Source organism: Heloderma suspectum, chromosome 13 (assembly GCF_057233095.1).
Source record: "Heloderma suspectum isolate Gila_16-S chromosome 13, 16-S_ref, whole genome shotgun sequence".
Classification (NCBI taxonomy): Eukaryota; Metazoa; Chordata; class Lepidosauria; order Squamata; family Helodermatidae; genus Heloderma; species Heloderma suspectum.
Window position 1 is genome coordinate 32,323,170 of NC_139470.1, and position 17,041 is coordinate 32,340,210.

The window sequence follows — 17,041 nt, forward strand, 5'->3', positions numbered from 1 at the left end:
GGAGTCAATGTTTCATGCCCTGGATGTTCGTCAGGCATTGGCTTTTTATAAGTTTAGGACCGAGTTGTTCAGACAATCTCCCCATCTGTTTGTCTGTTGTGGCGACAAGCACAAGGGTCTCCCTGTCTCGATGCTTTGGTGTGTGAGTTGTCAAGACAATCCAGCTAGCATATGAGGTGACTGGTCTCAAACTGTCTACCTCAGGCCGAGCTCACTCTACTCATGTGGCGGCAACATCGGTCGTGTTCGACAGAGGTGTCACCATTCCTGACCTGTGCAGGGCTGCAACTTGATCGAGGCCATCCATGTTCGTTCAGCACTGTCAGCTGGATGTCTGGGCAAGACCTGACTGCTCCTTCTGTAGTGCAGTCCTCCTCAGTTCTGCAGTAAGACAGCTTGCTACTCGCCCATATAGGTGATGTACAGAGACCATGAAGAAGAAAGACAGGTTCCTTAGCTGTAACTGTAGTTCTTTGAGTGGTCATTTATGCATTCACACAACCCATCCACCATCCCCTCTTTGGTGTCATACTTGAGCTTGATGTGAGTACCGAAGATCCATCTCAGTTCCGAGGCTATAATGTCAGTCTCGGGGAACTGAGGGAAAAAGTAGGAACCCATGGGGGAGGCTTCCTCAGCTATAGAAATTAACTGAAATGGGGCTCCAGACAGGCACTGAGCCCATATGTGTAATGCACAGATGACCACTGGAAGAACTCCTTTTACAGGTAAGCAACCTCCCTTTCATTACTTGCTTGTGGAGGAATCAGCTGACTTCGTCTGAATTGCTGAGCTCTGGCTGGACCTTTTAATTGACTTGAGGAGGAACCAAATGAAGGGGTGGTGCCTGCCTCTGTGGGATGTTTCTAGCATACTACATCAGCTCACTTGTGGAAGTGTACTTGGCAATGGGTGTGAGTAAAGTGATGCATGTGACCACTTGAACTCAGATAATATTTTTTCATCCAGTTCCAGTATTACTCTTCCAAAAACACACAAGAATTGTGTTCTTACAAGCTCCTGCAGTTTTGCTGAACAGGCATCTGCAGAAAAACATGTATGCCATCCTTCCAGAGTTGTTTGTATGCATTTTAAGGCACATCTCCTTCAAAAGGCAATAAGAGCAAGGGTGGCCCTATGTCACCCTTGAAGCTTTTGTAATGACACTCACAGTGTTAATGGATATATTCTGATTTGAAACTGAATGTAGACCACCAGTGATGGGCTGGGATCCAAAGAGCTCGGTAAGGTTAACTGCAAGGTTTGTAAGATTTTTGGCTGACTTCCTTGGAAAGCAGATCTCTCCTCTCCCCACAAAGGCCATATCACAAACTGCTTTTGAAGTCCTTTTGATTTCAGAAGTGGCCTAACTTGTGTGTCTTGTGCAACAGTGTCCCAAGTCTAAAATTCCCTTGGGCGTGGAGAAGTAGCTGTGTGGGTTTGTGGATTTAACCCATAGTTCCTCTATTAGCGTTCATTGCTATTTTTCTATAACAAAAAGTAGCACAGCATTTAAAAGCCATTATTCTATCACAGCAGCATGAATTGCATGCCCAATATTTATTTCTCCGTTTCCTAATATTATTTTGGTGCTGACAAACTTGTTAAGTGCCCTTCCTGTAAAAATGTATGGCTGTTGTTTGCTGGATGTGGTCCTTTGATTTATGCCTGGGGGCTTTTAAAATAGAAATTTCTCAAGAGTTGCTTTCCTATGACAAAGCAGTAGCCTTCCTTTTCTACCTTGACAAACGTCAGGTAAACACTTACAGTGTAAAGTCTTCTCAGGGTTATAAGAGGGGTTTGTGTTGGATTTTCTTTGGTTATTCTTTGAATGTCATTGGAATGATTTAATATACAAGGGAAAGTAAATTTGAAACTTGCCTTGGGTTGGATCAAGCTTTAAGATGGTGGAAGTGGACTTACCCGCCCCTTCCTTTCCATGGCAGCCCCCCCACCTAGACCCCAGGCTGAATGGGGTGAGATGTGGTATGGGAGGAAAGGAGATCTCCAAAAATCAGGCAGAGGGACCTTCTGTGAGCGGAGCCCTTCCCCTCACAGAAGGCAGATCCTAGATCCACCCCGTGATATTTACAAAAACTGGAAAAGAGAACTTTCTCTACACTGGGTGGCCCACCTGTGTCATGGCTGGCACAGGCAATAGGAGTTTGGTGCTCTGGCACTGGATCAAAAAGTGCTTGGACTGGGCCATTGTGTAGCATTAGGCTTGCAGCTAGTTATTTATTAACAGTACTAATATCCCAGCCTTCCACTGCAGCACAGTTCTCAGAGAGGCTTACAACAGTTAGAATTACACAAACTAAACTGTTACAGTTCAAGAATGGTAGGGGCAGGAGCCACACAGAAGAGCTTAAAATCAAGTATCAGTTTAAAAGCTGTGTCTCAGCAGGTCAGATGCTTGCTGTAACAGAAGTGGAACCAGACGGTGAAGGATCATGGGGGAGGGGGCAAGCTTTATGGCAAGGAGTTCCACTGCCAAAGCATGGCCACAGAAGGTCCTCTCCTGCGTACCATCCCACCACCGTCATGACACAAATAAGGGCCTCCCCCACCCCTGCCTATATCTTAAAGGATAAGCAGGCTAATGCAGAAGTAGACCATTCTTAAGGTATCCTGGGCCCAAACTACTTTGAAGTTTTTAAAGGTAATTTCTAATACCTGGAATTGTATCCTAAAACAATCCTGGTAACCAGTGCATCCATTGTAATGTAGTGTTGCATGCTTCCAACCAGCTTCCTTGTTACTGCATTCTGAGTCAGCTGAAGTTTCTGGGGACTCTTCAAGGGCAGCCCCACCTAGAACAATGATACAATCTGGATGTAGTTAAGGTACATATGACCATGCCTCTTTCTGACTGACCAAGGGATGGTCACAGCTGGCACATCAACCCAAGCTGGATTAAAATCATCACCTGACCATTCAAGAGTACACAGAGACTGCAAACTTGGTTCTTCAAAAGAGAGTGCAGCCCAATCTAAAATGGGTCAAACCCCTATTCTTGGGTTGGTTGTCCTTCTAACCAGGAGCACATTTGTCTTGTCTGAACTAAGCTCCGGTTTGTTTGCCCTCGCCAATCCCATTACCATCTCCATTCAGGGTATCAATAGCTTCTCCAGACCGAGATGGAAAAGAGAGAAATAGCTGCGTGTCATCTGTGTATGGGTGACAACACACTCCAAATCCCTGGATGATGTCTCCCAGCAGTTCTATATAGATGTTAAACAGCATGGGACAGGACTGAACCCTGAATGACACTTTAGGTCACTGGTATGCCTCTCTCTGTTGCACTGTACTTCAGCCTGCTCCCTTGGTTCCTGGAGGAAGAGCTGTTGCTCGCTGGCTGAGCACCTGGTTTGCACACACAGAATCTCAGGTCCAGTCTCTGGCAGCATCTCGTGGGAGGGCTGGGAAAGACCCCTCTGGAAGAGAGAGCCACTGCCAGCCAGTGTAGACTGGCAGTGGCTGGCAGATCATCAACTGGTGGAACAGGACGCACAACATGTAAGGCAGCTCCCTATATTCCATCAAACGAAAAGCAAAACGGCCTGAAGGCATGGACCTTGTGGCACATGCATCGAATGGTGTACTGGAGAGGCACCTTTGCATGCTTTGAACTTCATCGGACTTGTGAGTCGGCCACCACTCGTCTGTACAGACTGAAGATTGTCACTCTCGACTGCTGTCCTTAAGCCCCAGCTGCCCTGGCCCAGCAAAGGCCATGCATAGACAGGTTTGCTTGTCTGTCTGGCCCCATGTAAAAGTGTTGGCAAATATCCACAAGTGTGATTGGTAATGTCTCTGGATTGGTCCAACATGTAAAAAAGTGTTGCAGAAGGAAGTGGGATGTGTGGAGAGTTCAAGGTGTAAAGTGTAAAGAAAGAACAGCATGTGCAGAGCTCCTCAGACCAGTGACCAATTGAGCCATTGTGTCAGGATTGATTCTGAGCATATGGAGATAGCAGTTCAGATTCAGAAGGGGAACAGCCAGACCGGGGGAGGCATCTTCTTGAGCAAGTTCAGATATGGATAGGCGTGCTTCTCAGGATGCTAACACCCAGATGGCTGGGCCTGAAGCCCCCCCCCCCCTTTCTCTCGTCCGTGAGAACCCAGGAGGAGGAGGAGGGTGCGGGGTGTGACCTGAGGGATGCTAGACTGTGGCGCAGAGCTAAGAGGGAAAAGTCAGAGGCAGAGCTCAGATGGTCGACCCAGTTGGCGATGCGTGAGGGTCAACATAGGGGAGCATCACTGGAAGGGAGGGGCATCATTCCCTAAGTTATTCTAGCCAGTAAGTCTTGTTTCAAACTGCTGGCAACATCATAGCTCCCATTTGGATCCCCTGTTGCCATTCCTTTGTAGCCTGAGAGTCTTTGAGGATTTGCATCTGTATTGAGCCTGTTGATGGTGAATTAAAGGCATGAGACTGAAGCCTCTCTGTGTGTGTGTGTGTGTGTGTGTGTGTGTGTGCGCGCGCACGCGGAAGAAGGGGGCCGAGGGAACGTGACACATTGTACGATTCTGAAATGTTTGGTGCCTCTAAGCAAATGCACCTGAAGTTACAACGAAATTTACACTTACAGCAAAATAGACTGAACCGCTTCAGGCTGCAGGTGGGCAATAACATTTTTGAATGCCTCTCCTGTGTAAAACAAAGAAAAACCCTTCTTGCACATCAAGGAGTAGGCTGGTTAAAACCTCTCATTCGGATACACTAGTGCTTTGCTCACAGGCAGTTTTTGAACAGGGGAACATAGAAAAGGGCATTGGCCCTCCTGCATTGGCACAGTGCATTCTGTCACCTCATTCTGCAGGTGGGACCAGGCTTGAGGCTCGCTTTGGTGAGATGACTTTTCTTAATTCCCTCTGTGCAGATCACTTGCTGAGAACTTCCTCAACCAGCAGACCAGCTTCCCTGCCAAGAGTTCCTACAATGGAAAGTGCCAAATCTATCTCTGGTAATCATGCAGTGATTCAGCAATGGTGGACAGCAGGAAGGGCAGGAAGCCTTCTCTTTGCACTTGCATTCGCACTATAAAGTTAATTCTGGCAGAGTACTGTTGCGGAGTTTCGGTGTGCAACACCACCTACTCTGTGGGATATAGTAATGGGTGTGTCGTGAGATCACACATCAAGTTAAGATGTGGGTATAAGCCTCCAGCCAGCCAGCACAGTGCTAGAGGAAAGTGGCCTGAGTGGCTGAGGAAGACCTCCCCTCCCCTGATTTTAACATAAATGCTTTTACCATGCTTGTTGTACAACTTAAAATAAAAAATCAGCCTTCCCCAACCTGGTGCCCTCCAGATGTTTTAGGATTAAACTCCCATCAGCACAACCAGTGGTCAGGGATGCTTGGAGTTATAGTCCAAAACATCTGAAGGCACCAGGCTGGGGAAGGCAACAAGTGCTCTCTAGTGAAGGAAATAACATAGTTTACAAATCCGCCTCTTCCCGAGGTGGAGCCTTGGCAATTTAAGTCTTTAGCATATATTCCGTAAAGCAGGGATCCCTTGCAGTTTGGGGCTAGTGAGCAAATTCAGAATTTTGAGAGTATGTTGTGGGTGGTCTCAGAAAATGTTGCCATAGTCTGCGTGCCCAGCCCCAAAACACTTATTTCCCAAGAGGCAAACTAATGACTTGCCCAAAGCATAGTACAGGGCAGAGGTGGGGTCTGAGTTCCAAAACACAAAGCCGCTCTTTTAAACCCACTGTTTTCTGCTCCAACATCCATTTCACAGAAGGCAAAGTCTGCTGAGGCTCAGAGACAAGTAACTTGGCCAAGAAACTGAGTACAAGGCAGAGGCAGGATTTGAGCCACAAATGCCAAGTCACATATTTGCCCCCACAGCGAAATACTTCACAGAAGGCAGGCTGGTGATGCTCAGAGAAACAAACACACAACCCAGACGAAAATGCACACATCACACGCAAAACCAAGGCAAAACAAACACCACACCAAACAAGACAAAACAAACAACCCACAACCAGGCAAAATAGGCAGAGCACACACAAAACCCCGCCAAAAGACACATCACATTTCTTTTTTCATTTCAGTGTCTCGGCGAAGCAGTGAAGAAATCAAGCGAGACATTGCTGCTTCTGATGGCGCATCTCCAGCCTCTCTCATGGCTATGGGGACCACTTCACCACAGCTGTCACTCTCGTCTTCCCCTACAGCCTCCATCGCCCCAACGACACGCAGTAGAATAAGGCAAGTGCTCATTACTGAGCAGCCTGTGCAGGAGTTGGGTGTTCTTCTTACAGGGATGTCTCGCTGCTTTGCCCTTGGGAGACTCTTCAGTGCTTTGTAGGCCTGTTCGTAGATTACAGCTGGCACTTCCTCTAGAATGCGTGGACTGTGGACATGGGGCTGGGTGTTGGCTGGCTGCTGCTTCAGTGGGCTGCCCGCTGTTCTCCGTCTGTCCTAGATGCTGGGCTGTGTCATCCCCCCGGTCGCCACCATGTTGCCTCGGGCTGGCCTCGACAGGTCCTGTTGTGCAGTGCCATCTGTGTGCCAGGCCGTGGGAGGGTGGCGGAACTGCCTGCACACTTGGCTCCATGTCCCTGCACACTTTGGAATCTGCACGTGTACCAGGGGAAAACGGGATCTGCTCCTGTTTGTTTAACCCAGGCTTCCCTGACCTGGTGCCCTTCGGATAGGCTGGGCTGCAACTTCCCTCATTTCCAGCCTGCAAGGGCAATGTAGCTTAAACTAAAAGGCTCAGTGGGCACATGGAGTTGTGGACAAGGCAGACTTGGAGAATAGGTGCTGCTGAGAAAAAAGAAAAAAACCCAGTTCTGAATAGGAGCAACAGTAAAAGGAGGAATAGTGGAGAGGCAGAGAGAGTGAATCACCATTGGAGTCTACTGAACTGCTTTGATCACTATGACAAATGCAGTTTGTGAAGGAGAAAGGTCAGGATTTATGAGACTTATGGAATCCGATGGATTTCTGAATGCTCTGGGGGGGTTTCTGGCTGATAGGGCTGGCGATTTGGTCGAGGGTTTGGTCTCACTATGGAATGATGAGGTGGGAAGGGCCATCGATACAGTCGCTCTCAAGCACCCATTCCGGTGCTGTGGAGCCTGTAATTCACCTTGGTTTACAGAAGATCTATGGGCAATGAAACCGGCCGGACGACAGCTAGAGTGCAGGTGGCTCAGGTCTCAGAGCAAGTATGATCGAAGATTAGCAAAAACTCTTCATTGTGCCTATTATGTGGCAGGGAGGATGGCAAAAAATCTTGTTACACATCTGTTATCTCATCCTCAAAATGTCACCCAGCAGAATTTTTCTAAGTGGTGAAGAGCCTTTTGAGATCTTGCTTGGGCTCAGAGAAATTGGGATTGGCACCCTCGGTCATTTGCAGTAACAAATTTGCTAGGCACTCCTAGGAGAAAGTTGCTCATATTCGCTCAGAACTTGATGCCACAGTTATCGCAGAGTCTGGGGAGGTGTCCAGTGCTCTGTCTGGTTGTGTTTCCTGGGATCAGTTTCAGTTGTTGCAGGCTGATGATGTGGACAAGATGCTTGAATCAGTCCATCCCAGCACATGTAATCTTGACCCTTGCCCATCTTGGCTAATACAATCTAGCAGGAGTGGATTGATTGGGTGGATCCAGGGGGTAGTAAATGCTTCGCTCTCTCAGGGGGCCGTGCCTGCTGCCCTGAAAGAGGCTGTAGTGCGCCCTCTCCTGAAGAGGACCTCCCTGGACACAGAGGTATGCGAGGACTATCACCCCATTACTAATATCCCCTTTAGGGGCAAGGTGCTTGAGCGTGTGATGCTGGGCAGCTTCGGACATTCTTGGAGGAAACTGATTATCTGGACCCATTTCAGTCTGGTTTCAGGCCAGGGTATGGCGCTGAAACAGCCTTGGTTGCTCCAACTGATGACCCGCTCCAGGTGAAAGACAGGGGGAGTGCTACCTTGTTGATCTTCTTGGATCTCTCAGCGGCTTTTGACACCATTGACCATGGTGTCTTACTGGATCGGCTCTGCAGGATGGGAGTTGGGGGCACTGTGCTACAGTGGTTCCGTTCCTACCTGCAGGGCCAATTCCAGAGAGCAGTATTGGGGGATTCCTGTTCTACCCCATGGCTATTAAGCTGTGGGGCGCCACAGGGCTCTATTCTATTCCCCATGGTGTTCAACATCTATATGAACCGTTGGGTGAGGTCATTAGGAGTTTTGGAGTAGGGTGTCACCAGTATGCTGATGATGCTCAGCTCTGTTTCTCCTTGTCGTCGGAGTTGGCTGAGGCAGTGAAGGTGCCGGACCAGTGCCTGGAGGCTGTAATGGGCTGGATGATGGCCAGGAAACTGAAGCTGAATCCTGACAAGGTGGAAGCTCTGTGGATTGGGAGTTCCAAGTCTGGGAACTGGGTAAGCGACCTGTCCTGGATGGGGCTGCACTCCCCCTGAAGGAGCAGATGCGTAGCTTGGGAGTACTCCTAGTTCCATTCCTGTCACTGGAGCTCCAGGTGGGCTTCGTGGCCTGGAGTACTTGGGGCCAGCGTTGGCTGATCTGCCAGCTGTGGCCTTCCTTGGACAACCCAGAGTCTTAACCCAAGAACAAACCATGGGTTAAAACGAGACAACTCAGAGTGCTGGATTTTCAGATCACAACAACAAGCCAGGAACTTTATGGGGCAATCCAGATCAAAACATTAGTAAGAAAATGTTTTTGTGGGAGTCGTAGACAGATACAGCGATTTTTACTTTGGATCAACTGGTGGGTGCCGGTGATGCGTTCCTATCGTTTTCTATCCTATATGCCAAGGATGATTTACCATTCAGCTATGGCTGAATGGCAATACTTACAATCGCAGCATCTGCTAGTATCTAGTTTTGGCCTGCTGCTTTTACATCATCGGAGTCTCTGTCGTTGTTGGAAGTGCTTACTGGGGCTGGTCAGGCAAAGTGACCCATGTTACTGGTGAATAAATATAATATATAATATAATTTTGCTTAATTAATGGATCACCACTTTGGTGTCTATAGTTGTTGCATCTATGGATCTTAGGCTGTGTCTTATTCAGCAAAAACTGAAAAAGTTGTATTTTCATATGTATGTATGTATGTATTTCATGTCTACATGAAATACATACATACATACATATGTATGTATTGCACTGGCTACCAATACGCTTCCCATCAGAATTCAAGCTGCTAGTGATGGCATTTAAAGCCCTAAGCGGCTTGGGACCTCGCTATTTGAGGGAGCGCCTCTCCCTGTGTATGCCTGCCCGAGGACTGAGATCTGTTGGAGGGGTCCTCCTACCAGTGCGAGACATACGCTATGGTTAGATGCGGGAGAGGGCTTTTTCTGTTGTGGCATCTCTCCCCTTGTGGAATGCTCTTCCCTTGGAGGCCCGATCGGCACAGACATTGCCTTCATTTTGGTGCCAAGTTAAAACATACCTTTAACAAAACCTTTGAGGGCTAAATGCATGACCTAAAATAGCATATTGTGTTATTGTTTTAGATTTTAAATTGGTATTAATTTGCTTAATGGTTTAATATGTTTTTAGCTGTTTAAATTATTTATTGTTTTATACTATCTAAATTGATTTTATCTGTTCGCCGCCCTGAGAGCCTAATGATATAAGTTGGGAGAGAGAGAGAGAGAGAGAGAGAGAGAATTTCCTCGGCTTAATTCTGTCATGTCTGCTGGAGCCAAGTGATCGAGTTACTTTCTGTGGGTAGAGAGCCATTAGCCAAGCAATTTTGTCTGGCTATTTGAAAGTTTACATTGCAGGCATTTCCTCTCCCTCCCGTCTTTCACTGTTGCCCCTTATTCCCCAGCCAGATCTTCCCCCAGAATCATACAGAATCGTAGAGTTGCAAGGTATCTCGGAGGTATCTGGTCCAACCCCATGCTCAATGCAGGATGTAGCTACAGCATTTCCGACAGGTGTCCTTCTGGCCTCTGCTTAGATACCTCCAGTGAAGGAGAACCCACCACCTCCTACTGTAGAACAGCTCTTACCATTAGAAAGTTTCTCCTAATGTTTCTCCTAATGAAATCTGCTTCCCTACCATTTCCACCCATTGGTTCTAGTCCTGCCCACTGGAGCAATAGAGAACAAGTCTGTTCCATCTTGTGCATGAAAACCCTTTGGGTATTTAAGGACTTCCAGTTGGAACCGATGTCATTCTGGCAGCTTCCCCACGGGTTCTCCGTGGGAGCTTTCTCAACCAGCTTTTTAAAAGGTTGAAAAACCTTTTCATCTCCCCCCTGGAATTAAAGGGGGGGGGGGGAAGGCAGCTCTGGATAACATCTTGGAGAAGAGTATCCCCCACGAGATAGTGGGGGGGCTGGATTCCAGGATTATCTCCCCAGAGCTTTTCCAGCGCAAAAAGCTGTACTGAGACTCCTGTTTCATAGGAGAAAACAGGGCTGACGTTTCCATAATAATATATGCTTTAAGAAATATCAACAACTTCTGAGGGATGATTTAAGAAATCTTAATATTTGAGAACATCTGAGGACATGTAAGATCTGTTTGAGAGAAATAAGTCTGCGCCGAGGAGAAGAAAGGAGCTGGCATGAACTCCCCCCGCACTCCATGTGTCAAAAGCTTTGAGAACAGAAGATATAGGGGAATTATTTACTCTGATAAAGTCTTTATCTTCGCAATTTATGGTGCAAGCCAAAAGGTTGGATTTAATCCAAAATTCCATCACCACCTTGCAAGGAGCTGTAGATTTAATTAATGCGTCATGGCAAAAAATGGAGACGAAAATTAATGAGCTAGAAGACCGAGTGGCAGGAAATGAAATTAGGACACAAATTTGTTTTAAAAATGCCTCTGATAGAATTTCTCAACTGGAGGCCTTCACGAGGAGATCCAATGTATGTATTATTGGGATTAAAAATCTGTCTTATGATGTAAAATTGCCTATTTTTGTGGATAAACTTTTGCATGAGATACTCCCTATCCCATCTGATTATTTACTTGATGTTGAGCAGGCATTTCGTGTGCCAAATGCTAAAGGGGCTGATTACACGATCATTGTTCAATTTGCAAAAGTCTCCACAAAGAATTATGTCCTGCGTTTGGCAAGAGAGGATGGAAGCCTTTCCTGGAAACAAGATAAAGTTATGTTATTTCCAGACTTCATCAAAGAGGTGGTGAATAAAAGAAGGCAATTTATCAAAGCAAAAAATATGGCAAAATAAATGAACTTACAATATTACTTAAAATATCCTGCTACGCTTTGTATTGTGTCTGAAGGTCAGATGAAGAAGTTTCTAAATCATGAAATGGCAGAGGCATGGCTGAACGTAAAAATGCGTGAGAATTCTGTCACAACCCCATGAACTGGAATCTTTAAACAAGCTTTGTTAACTGTTTGTGTTTAGTCTACATGATCCAGGCTAGCTCAGAAGATAAATTATACATATATTCGTTTACTCTCTTTCATCTTTCATTTTTTCTTGCTTTTCTTTATATTTTTATTTCAAAATAGATAATATATCTAGTATAAAATACATTACTGACTGTTGAAGATTTATATTAAGTTTTATTATTATATAACACTATATATTTTTTATTATTATTAATAATAATATAAACTGGGAATGAATGGTAGACCTGTTTCTTTGGTATAAGATTGATGATATGATATTGAAATGTAAGGTTGTTTATTAAACTGTAAGATTGTTAAGGTTATAGATATAGTTTTTAAAATAGAATGGCATCGGAGGCCAGGGGGGTATTGGAGTTTAAACTTAATTATTTAAAGGGGGGGAGGGGGGGGAAGGGGGAAGAGTCTTCTTTTTTCTTCACTTCCTTTTCTCCTCCCTTTTCCTTTTCCTTTTTTTTCTTTTTCCTTCTCTCTTTGTTATTGTGGTGTCCTCATCAGAATATTGTATTGTTGGGAAATTGTAGTATTGATCAGGTTGTTGGTAACTTTGGTATTGTTTATTTCATTTATAAAGATAAAATTCCCCCCAAAAAAACCCTTTGGGTATTTAAGACAGCTATCACGTCTCCAGTGAGGGGAGGAAGGGGGCTGCCCAAACTCCCTGCAGTGTAGGCAGGGACAGATGATTATCCAGTAGAATGCCTCCACCCCTTTACATCCACCTCAGCCTGCCATGCCGGCACCCTCCAGTTCAAGCCCCCAGGCTCAAAACATGACACAGTGGCAAGGAGCCCAAGCAGAAGGTGCAGAATTCAGTGCTCCGAGGAGGCGCACACAGCTCTAGAAGTGGAGATTAAGTTTATTTATATAAGAGAAAGGGGAAAGGGATAAACAGCTATACAAGGACAAAAGAGAGCCTTTCAAACAGTACTCTAGGGTGAAATAATGAAGCAATACCTAAGCCCATCCTATATGTTACCTAAGCATGGGTCTCCCAATAGGATGGGGCCTACTCCAGGATCCAAGAACGCACAAGCTCGAAAGCAAGTTGGCAAGGATAGGTGGAGACAAATGGGCCGCTTCCAGTCTACCCTTTTTATCCTCAGGCGCTTGAAAACTCTGGGAAGATCTCATATAGCCATTCGCAGGGCGACTCCAGCAGCTTTCCCAGTCCCTATGAGAGAGGGGAGAAGTTCTCACAGGAACACAGCTAAGATCATTCAACCCAATTAACTAGGTCTTGCTCTGGCCTTGAAGGCCAGGGCTATATTGAGATAACAGACCCACAGGTGGTTGTATCACTGTGTGCTGTTTCAGCTTGCCCAGATGGAGTGGTCTCACAGTCAGAGTGCAGAAAGAAAATGGAGTTCTTGACACCTTCCCCTAAATCTTCTTTTCTCCAGGCTACACTTAGCTCTTTCAACCATTCCTTGTAGACCTTGGTTTCTAGCCCGTTCATCATCCTGGTTGCCCTTCTCTTGCCATGCTCCAGTTCTTAAAATGTGGTGCCTAGAATCATAGAATAGTAGGGTTGAAAGGGGCCTACAAGACCATCGAGTCCAACCCCCTGCTCAATGCAGGAATCCAAGTCAGAGCATCCCTGACAGATGGCTGTCCAGCTTCATCTTGTATGCCTCCAGTGTGGGAGATCTGGATACACTACTCCAAATGCAGTCTGACCAACATAGAATAGAGTAAAACTATTATTTCTTGTGATCTGGAATGCAGCATAAGATAGGATTCACTTTTTTAGCAGCTGCATCACACTGCTGGCTCATACTGAGTTTGCAATCCACCAAGACACCTAAGATCCTTTTTACATGTACTGCTGCCAAGCCAGGTCTTCCTCATCCTAAACTAGTGTGTTTGATTTCTTTCGTGCCTAAATGCAAGACTTTACATTTATCTCTGCTGAATTTCACGTTGTTAGTTTTGGCCCAGTGTTTCAGCCTGTCAAGAACCTTTCGACTCTTGATTCTGTCCTCTGTGGCATTCGCTGTCCCTCTCAGCTTTATGTCACCTGAAGGTCTGATGAGCATTCTCTCTCCACCCTCATCCAAGGTGTTTATAGAAATGCTGGACAGCACAGGCCCTAGGACTGAATCCTGTGGCATTTTATTCAAGACCTCCCTTCAGATTGATGCAGAGCCATTCATGAGTACTCATTGGGTGCCATTGCTGAACCATCTGTATATCCCCCTTAATGTCATATTGCCGAGCTCACATTTTACCATTGTACCCACAAGGACTTCATGGGAAACTTTGTGAAACACTTCGCTGAAATCAATTAATACTATGTCCATGGTATCGATGTTAGGTTAACTGGCTTGTACTTTCCTGGATCTGCCTTTTTCTCCTTCTTGAAGATGGGGACAATCTTTGCTCATTTCCAGCCTTCTGACACCTCAGCCATTCTCCAAAAATTCTCAAAGTTTATGGACAGCAGCTCTGAATGATGTCTGGAAGCTCTTTCACCACCCTGGGGTGTTGTTCATCTGGCCATGGAGACCTGAACTCATTTAAAGTAGCTAGGTGTTCTCTAATCATCTTCCTCAGCTCCAAGCCCCATCTTATTTTCCTTTGTTCATTGTCCCATGTTGAACAAGAATTGTGGCAGAAGACTGAGGGAAAATAGTAGTTGTGTAGTTCCACCTCCTCTGTCACCTGTGAACACGCCACCATTTTCCCTATAAATGCAACCTAACTTGTGCTTCTTTCTTTCTGTTGTCTCTGGGCGTATAAGCAATTTTTTTCAGCTATTGAGCGGTATAGAAATATAATTCATAAAAAACAGATTGTTTGCTGTCTGTTCCTTCATTTCCGCGGGTTAGCTGAGTACATCTGGCTTTTAATCATAATATCACTAAATCAGTTGCTGATGGCTATTTCAGGGGACGTGTAGTAGCCATTAAACCTTGTTTAGAAGTTTATTTAGAAAATCAATATAAATGTAAAGAAAATATTTTCTGTGGCTTTAAATATTAAAATAAGAATATCCTGGGGAATGGAGGTAAAATATGTAAATCTAAACAGTGTAATGAAGGTCTGCAATGCCAGCATGAAACTATTAATCAGATCTTGGGCTTGGAATGCAGTTGACCTAACAGACTCATTTATAAGATTAATATTTGTTGTAAACCACTTCTCATTGTGCCTGCACAGTTCATTTTATTTGTTTCCTGAAACAATATTTTCAAAACAAAGAACTTGACATAAACTGTGTTCCTTACTGGAATTTAGAAACAAGCTGTACTGTTCTCTTACAATGTTATGCATGTTTAGTGTTTCTTTTTTAAAGAAAAATTTGATTCAGAGTTCTTTTATGTTCTTGGCACACAGTATATATGATAATGAAAATACTAGACTAACACCAGTTTGAGTCTTCGTGTACTCATGCTTATGTAGCCAGAACTGTACTACCCTTACACAAGAAAGAAGGTATGAGCAGACTTGGGATAACCCCAGGGTTTGCCGAAGCTCAAAAAAATCTTCAGAAAACCCCAAGGGGTGAAACAAAAACCAAACCAGCCCCATAATAACTCAGTGGTACAGAAAATTGAATGAGCTGGAAAAAACTGACAACCAGCAATAGAATGGAGTGGCTGGAACAGGAGGACCCGCACACGTGTGTATAAAAAACGCAGAAAGAAACAGCATGTTGTTTGGATCGGGTATTTGCTGGTTCACACTGAGAAGCTATTTTTAAATGTTTCCCAGAATGGAAGAAAGAGCTGCCCATAGACATCAGTAGAGAAATTACATAATTTAAGGCATCTAGAATTGGGCACAAGCTTGGTCACATATCCTCAAAACCCAAAGAGGGGGGATAGCCCATTGAAGACTGAGCATGCTCAGTGGGCACTGGGGTGGGGAGGATGGAAAACGCAGGAGAGGGGGGAGGGAATGGCTGGAATCCTGAACAGCAGCACTCCATGGTACCCTTTTGTCGAAGGTCCCACTTTTTCTACATTGTGTTTCTTTTGCTTCTTCTCCCTAGTCTGGGCATACAGGCCCAATTTAAAATGCTTAGGATCTACTTCAGACAAAGCAAGCAACATGTTTTCCAAAGTACAAATTGATGTGGGGGTACAAAAAAACTTTAAGGTTCCCATATGGAAAGAAAAACAGAATTATGAAAGCAGACACATCCTTTAAAAAATTTACTCCAGTGTAATTTACTCTAACAGGAAATGCCCAGGTGACATTGTGAAGTACCTGTCGTGTACCCCAATATTTCTATTATCTTTTAACGGGTAGATACTTTTAAAAAAAACTTCATTCTGAACCTGCAATGCAAAATGGTAGTGTTGAGAAACAGGCTGAGCTCTTCATCTGTTTGTGAGAACCAGCCATAGTAGAAGTTTATTGCGTGTCCTTCCTACAAGTAGCATGGAAATGAATGGTAGTTGTGACAGCAGGACCCTGCTTGCGTGGGAGAAGGATATGCCGGAGGGTGTCCTGTAAGCTAACTAAGCAGCTGTCTTGCCGTTAAAATTCATTGCCAAGACTTCTGTAGGTTTGTGATACTGAAACCAGTTAGGATGAGTTCTAGAGTGGAAAGAGCTTCAACGGCTGGAAATGTAACCCTGAAGAAAGTCAGTCCTATTGAAAGTTCACTGCGTTCCGTTCAGATCTAGAGGCCTGGGGTGGAATTAGATGTTCTGGGAGATGCTGAAAACAGCAGCTCTGTCTTGTTTCCCCCCAGTAACGGGTAGTAAAGGGAAGTTACACAGCTGGCAGAAATGGAGACAAGGTGCCTCAGCGTGGGATAATGAAAGGGGGCTGCAGTTTTCAGTGGTAGCCACCCATCTGTGACTCTGTAATTCTGCCCTCTTGCTTTTCAAGAAGGTCGTCTGTTAGCAGTTGACACTCTGACTTGCTTGTCTTTCAAGGTGACATTCATTGCCAGCCATGAGTTACAGGGAGATACCATCAGTTTATTTTCTAAATTCAAACTAAAGTTCAGTGTAGCTTAATGTTCAGTTAGTCTATGCTTAAACTACTTCTCACCATGGCTCTGAGATATGAGAAAAATTACTTGTTGCACACCCATCCTCATGAAGGCTCATTTAAATCAGTCTTAAAATGCTCCCTCCCTGTGTGCGTCTCCCCCCACACAGGGAGATACACGCAGTGCAGTAACTTTACTTTTGTCTACCTGGGCAAAAGCTCCCAGGTCAGAGGCAGGGTTGCTGGGTGTCATTGCCTGTGCTCTCATGGGGAGAAGTGGATGTATACAGCTCGAGTGCTGCTGACACTTGCCTGGAAGTCCCCTGGTCCAGGTGGGCAGGTGCGAAGGCCAAGGAGAAAGCCAGAGTGCATGCAGAACATGATGCTGAACATGATGCAATATAGATATGAGGAGGTGGGGTTGGCAGCAAGATCCTCTAAAAAATGTTTTTGGAATATTCTAATTGGGTGAACGACATGGATGAGCTATGAACACTGTTCTCCATTTCTAGAGAGGAAAGAAAAGACCCTTTGTCTGCTCTGGCAAGAGAGTATGGAGGTTCCAAGAGAAACGCTTTACTGAAGTGGTGTCAAAAGAAAACAGAAGGCTATCAGGTAATGGCAGCTTGTCCTCTCCACAGTGCAAACATCCTCTGAGCATCAGCCAGGAGCACAGGCTGGGCTGCTCCACAGCTCACTGCCTAG

General features: G+C 45.3%; 1 protein-coding gene across 1 annotated transcript in view; it reads left to right on the plus strand.

Moving 5' to 3' along the window:
* The window catches only part of SPECC1L (sperm antigen with calponin homology and coiled-coil domains 1 like), a 93,174-nt gene that overhangs the window by 49,241 nt on the left and 26,892 nt on the right, over nt 1-17,041 (plus strand). Inside the window, exons 11-13 of the mRNA XM_084819914.1 lie at nt 4,887-4,970; nt 6,067-6,223; nt 16,849-16,951. Of these exons, the coding sequence (XP_084676040.1) occupies nt 4,887-4,970; nt 6,067-6,223; nt 16,849-16,951 (344 nt within the window). The remainder of the gene's footprint in view (nt 1-4,886; nt 4,971-6,066; nt 6,224-16,848; nt 16,952-17,041) is intronic.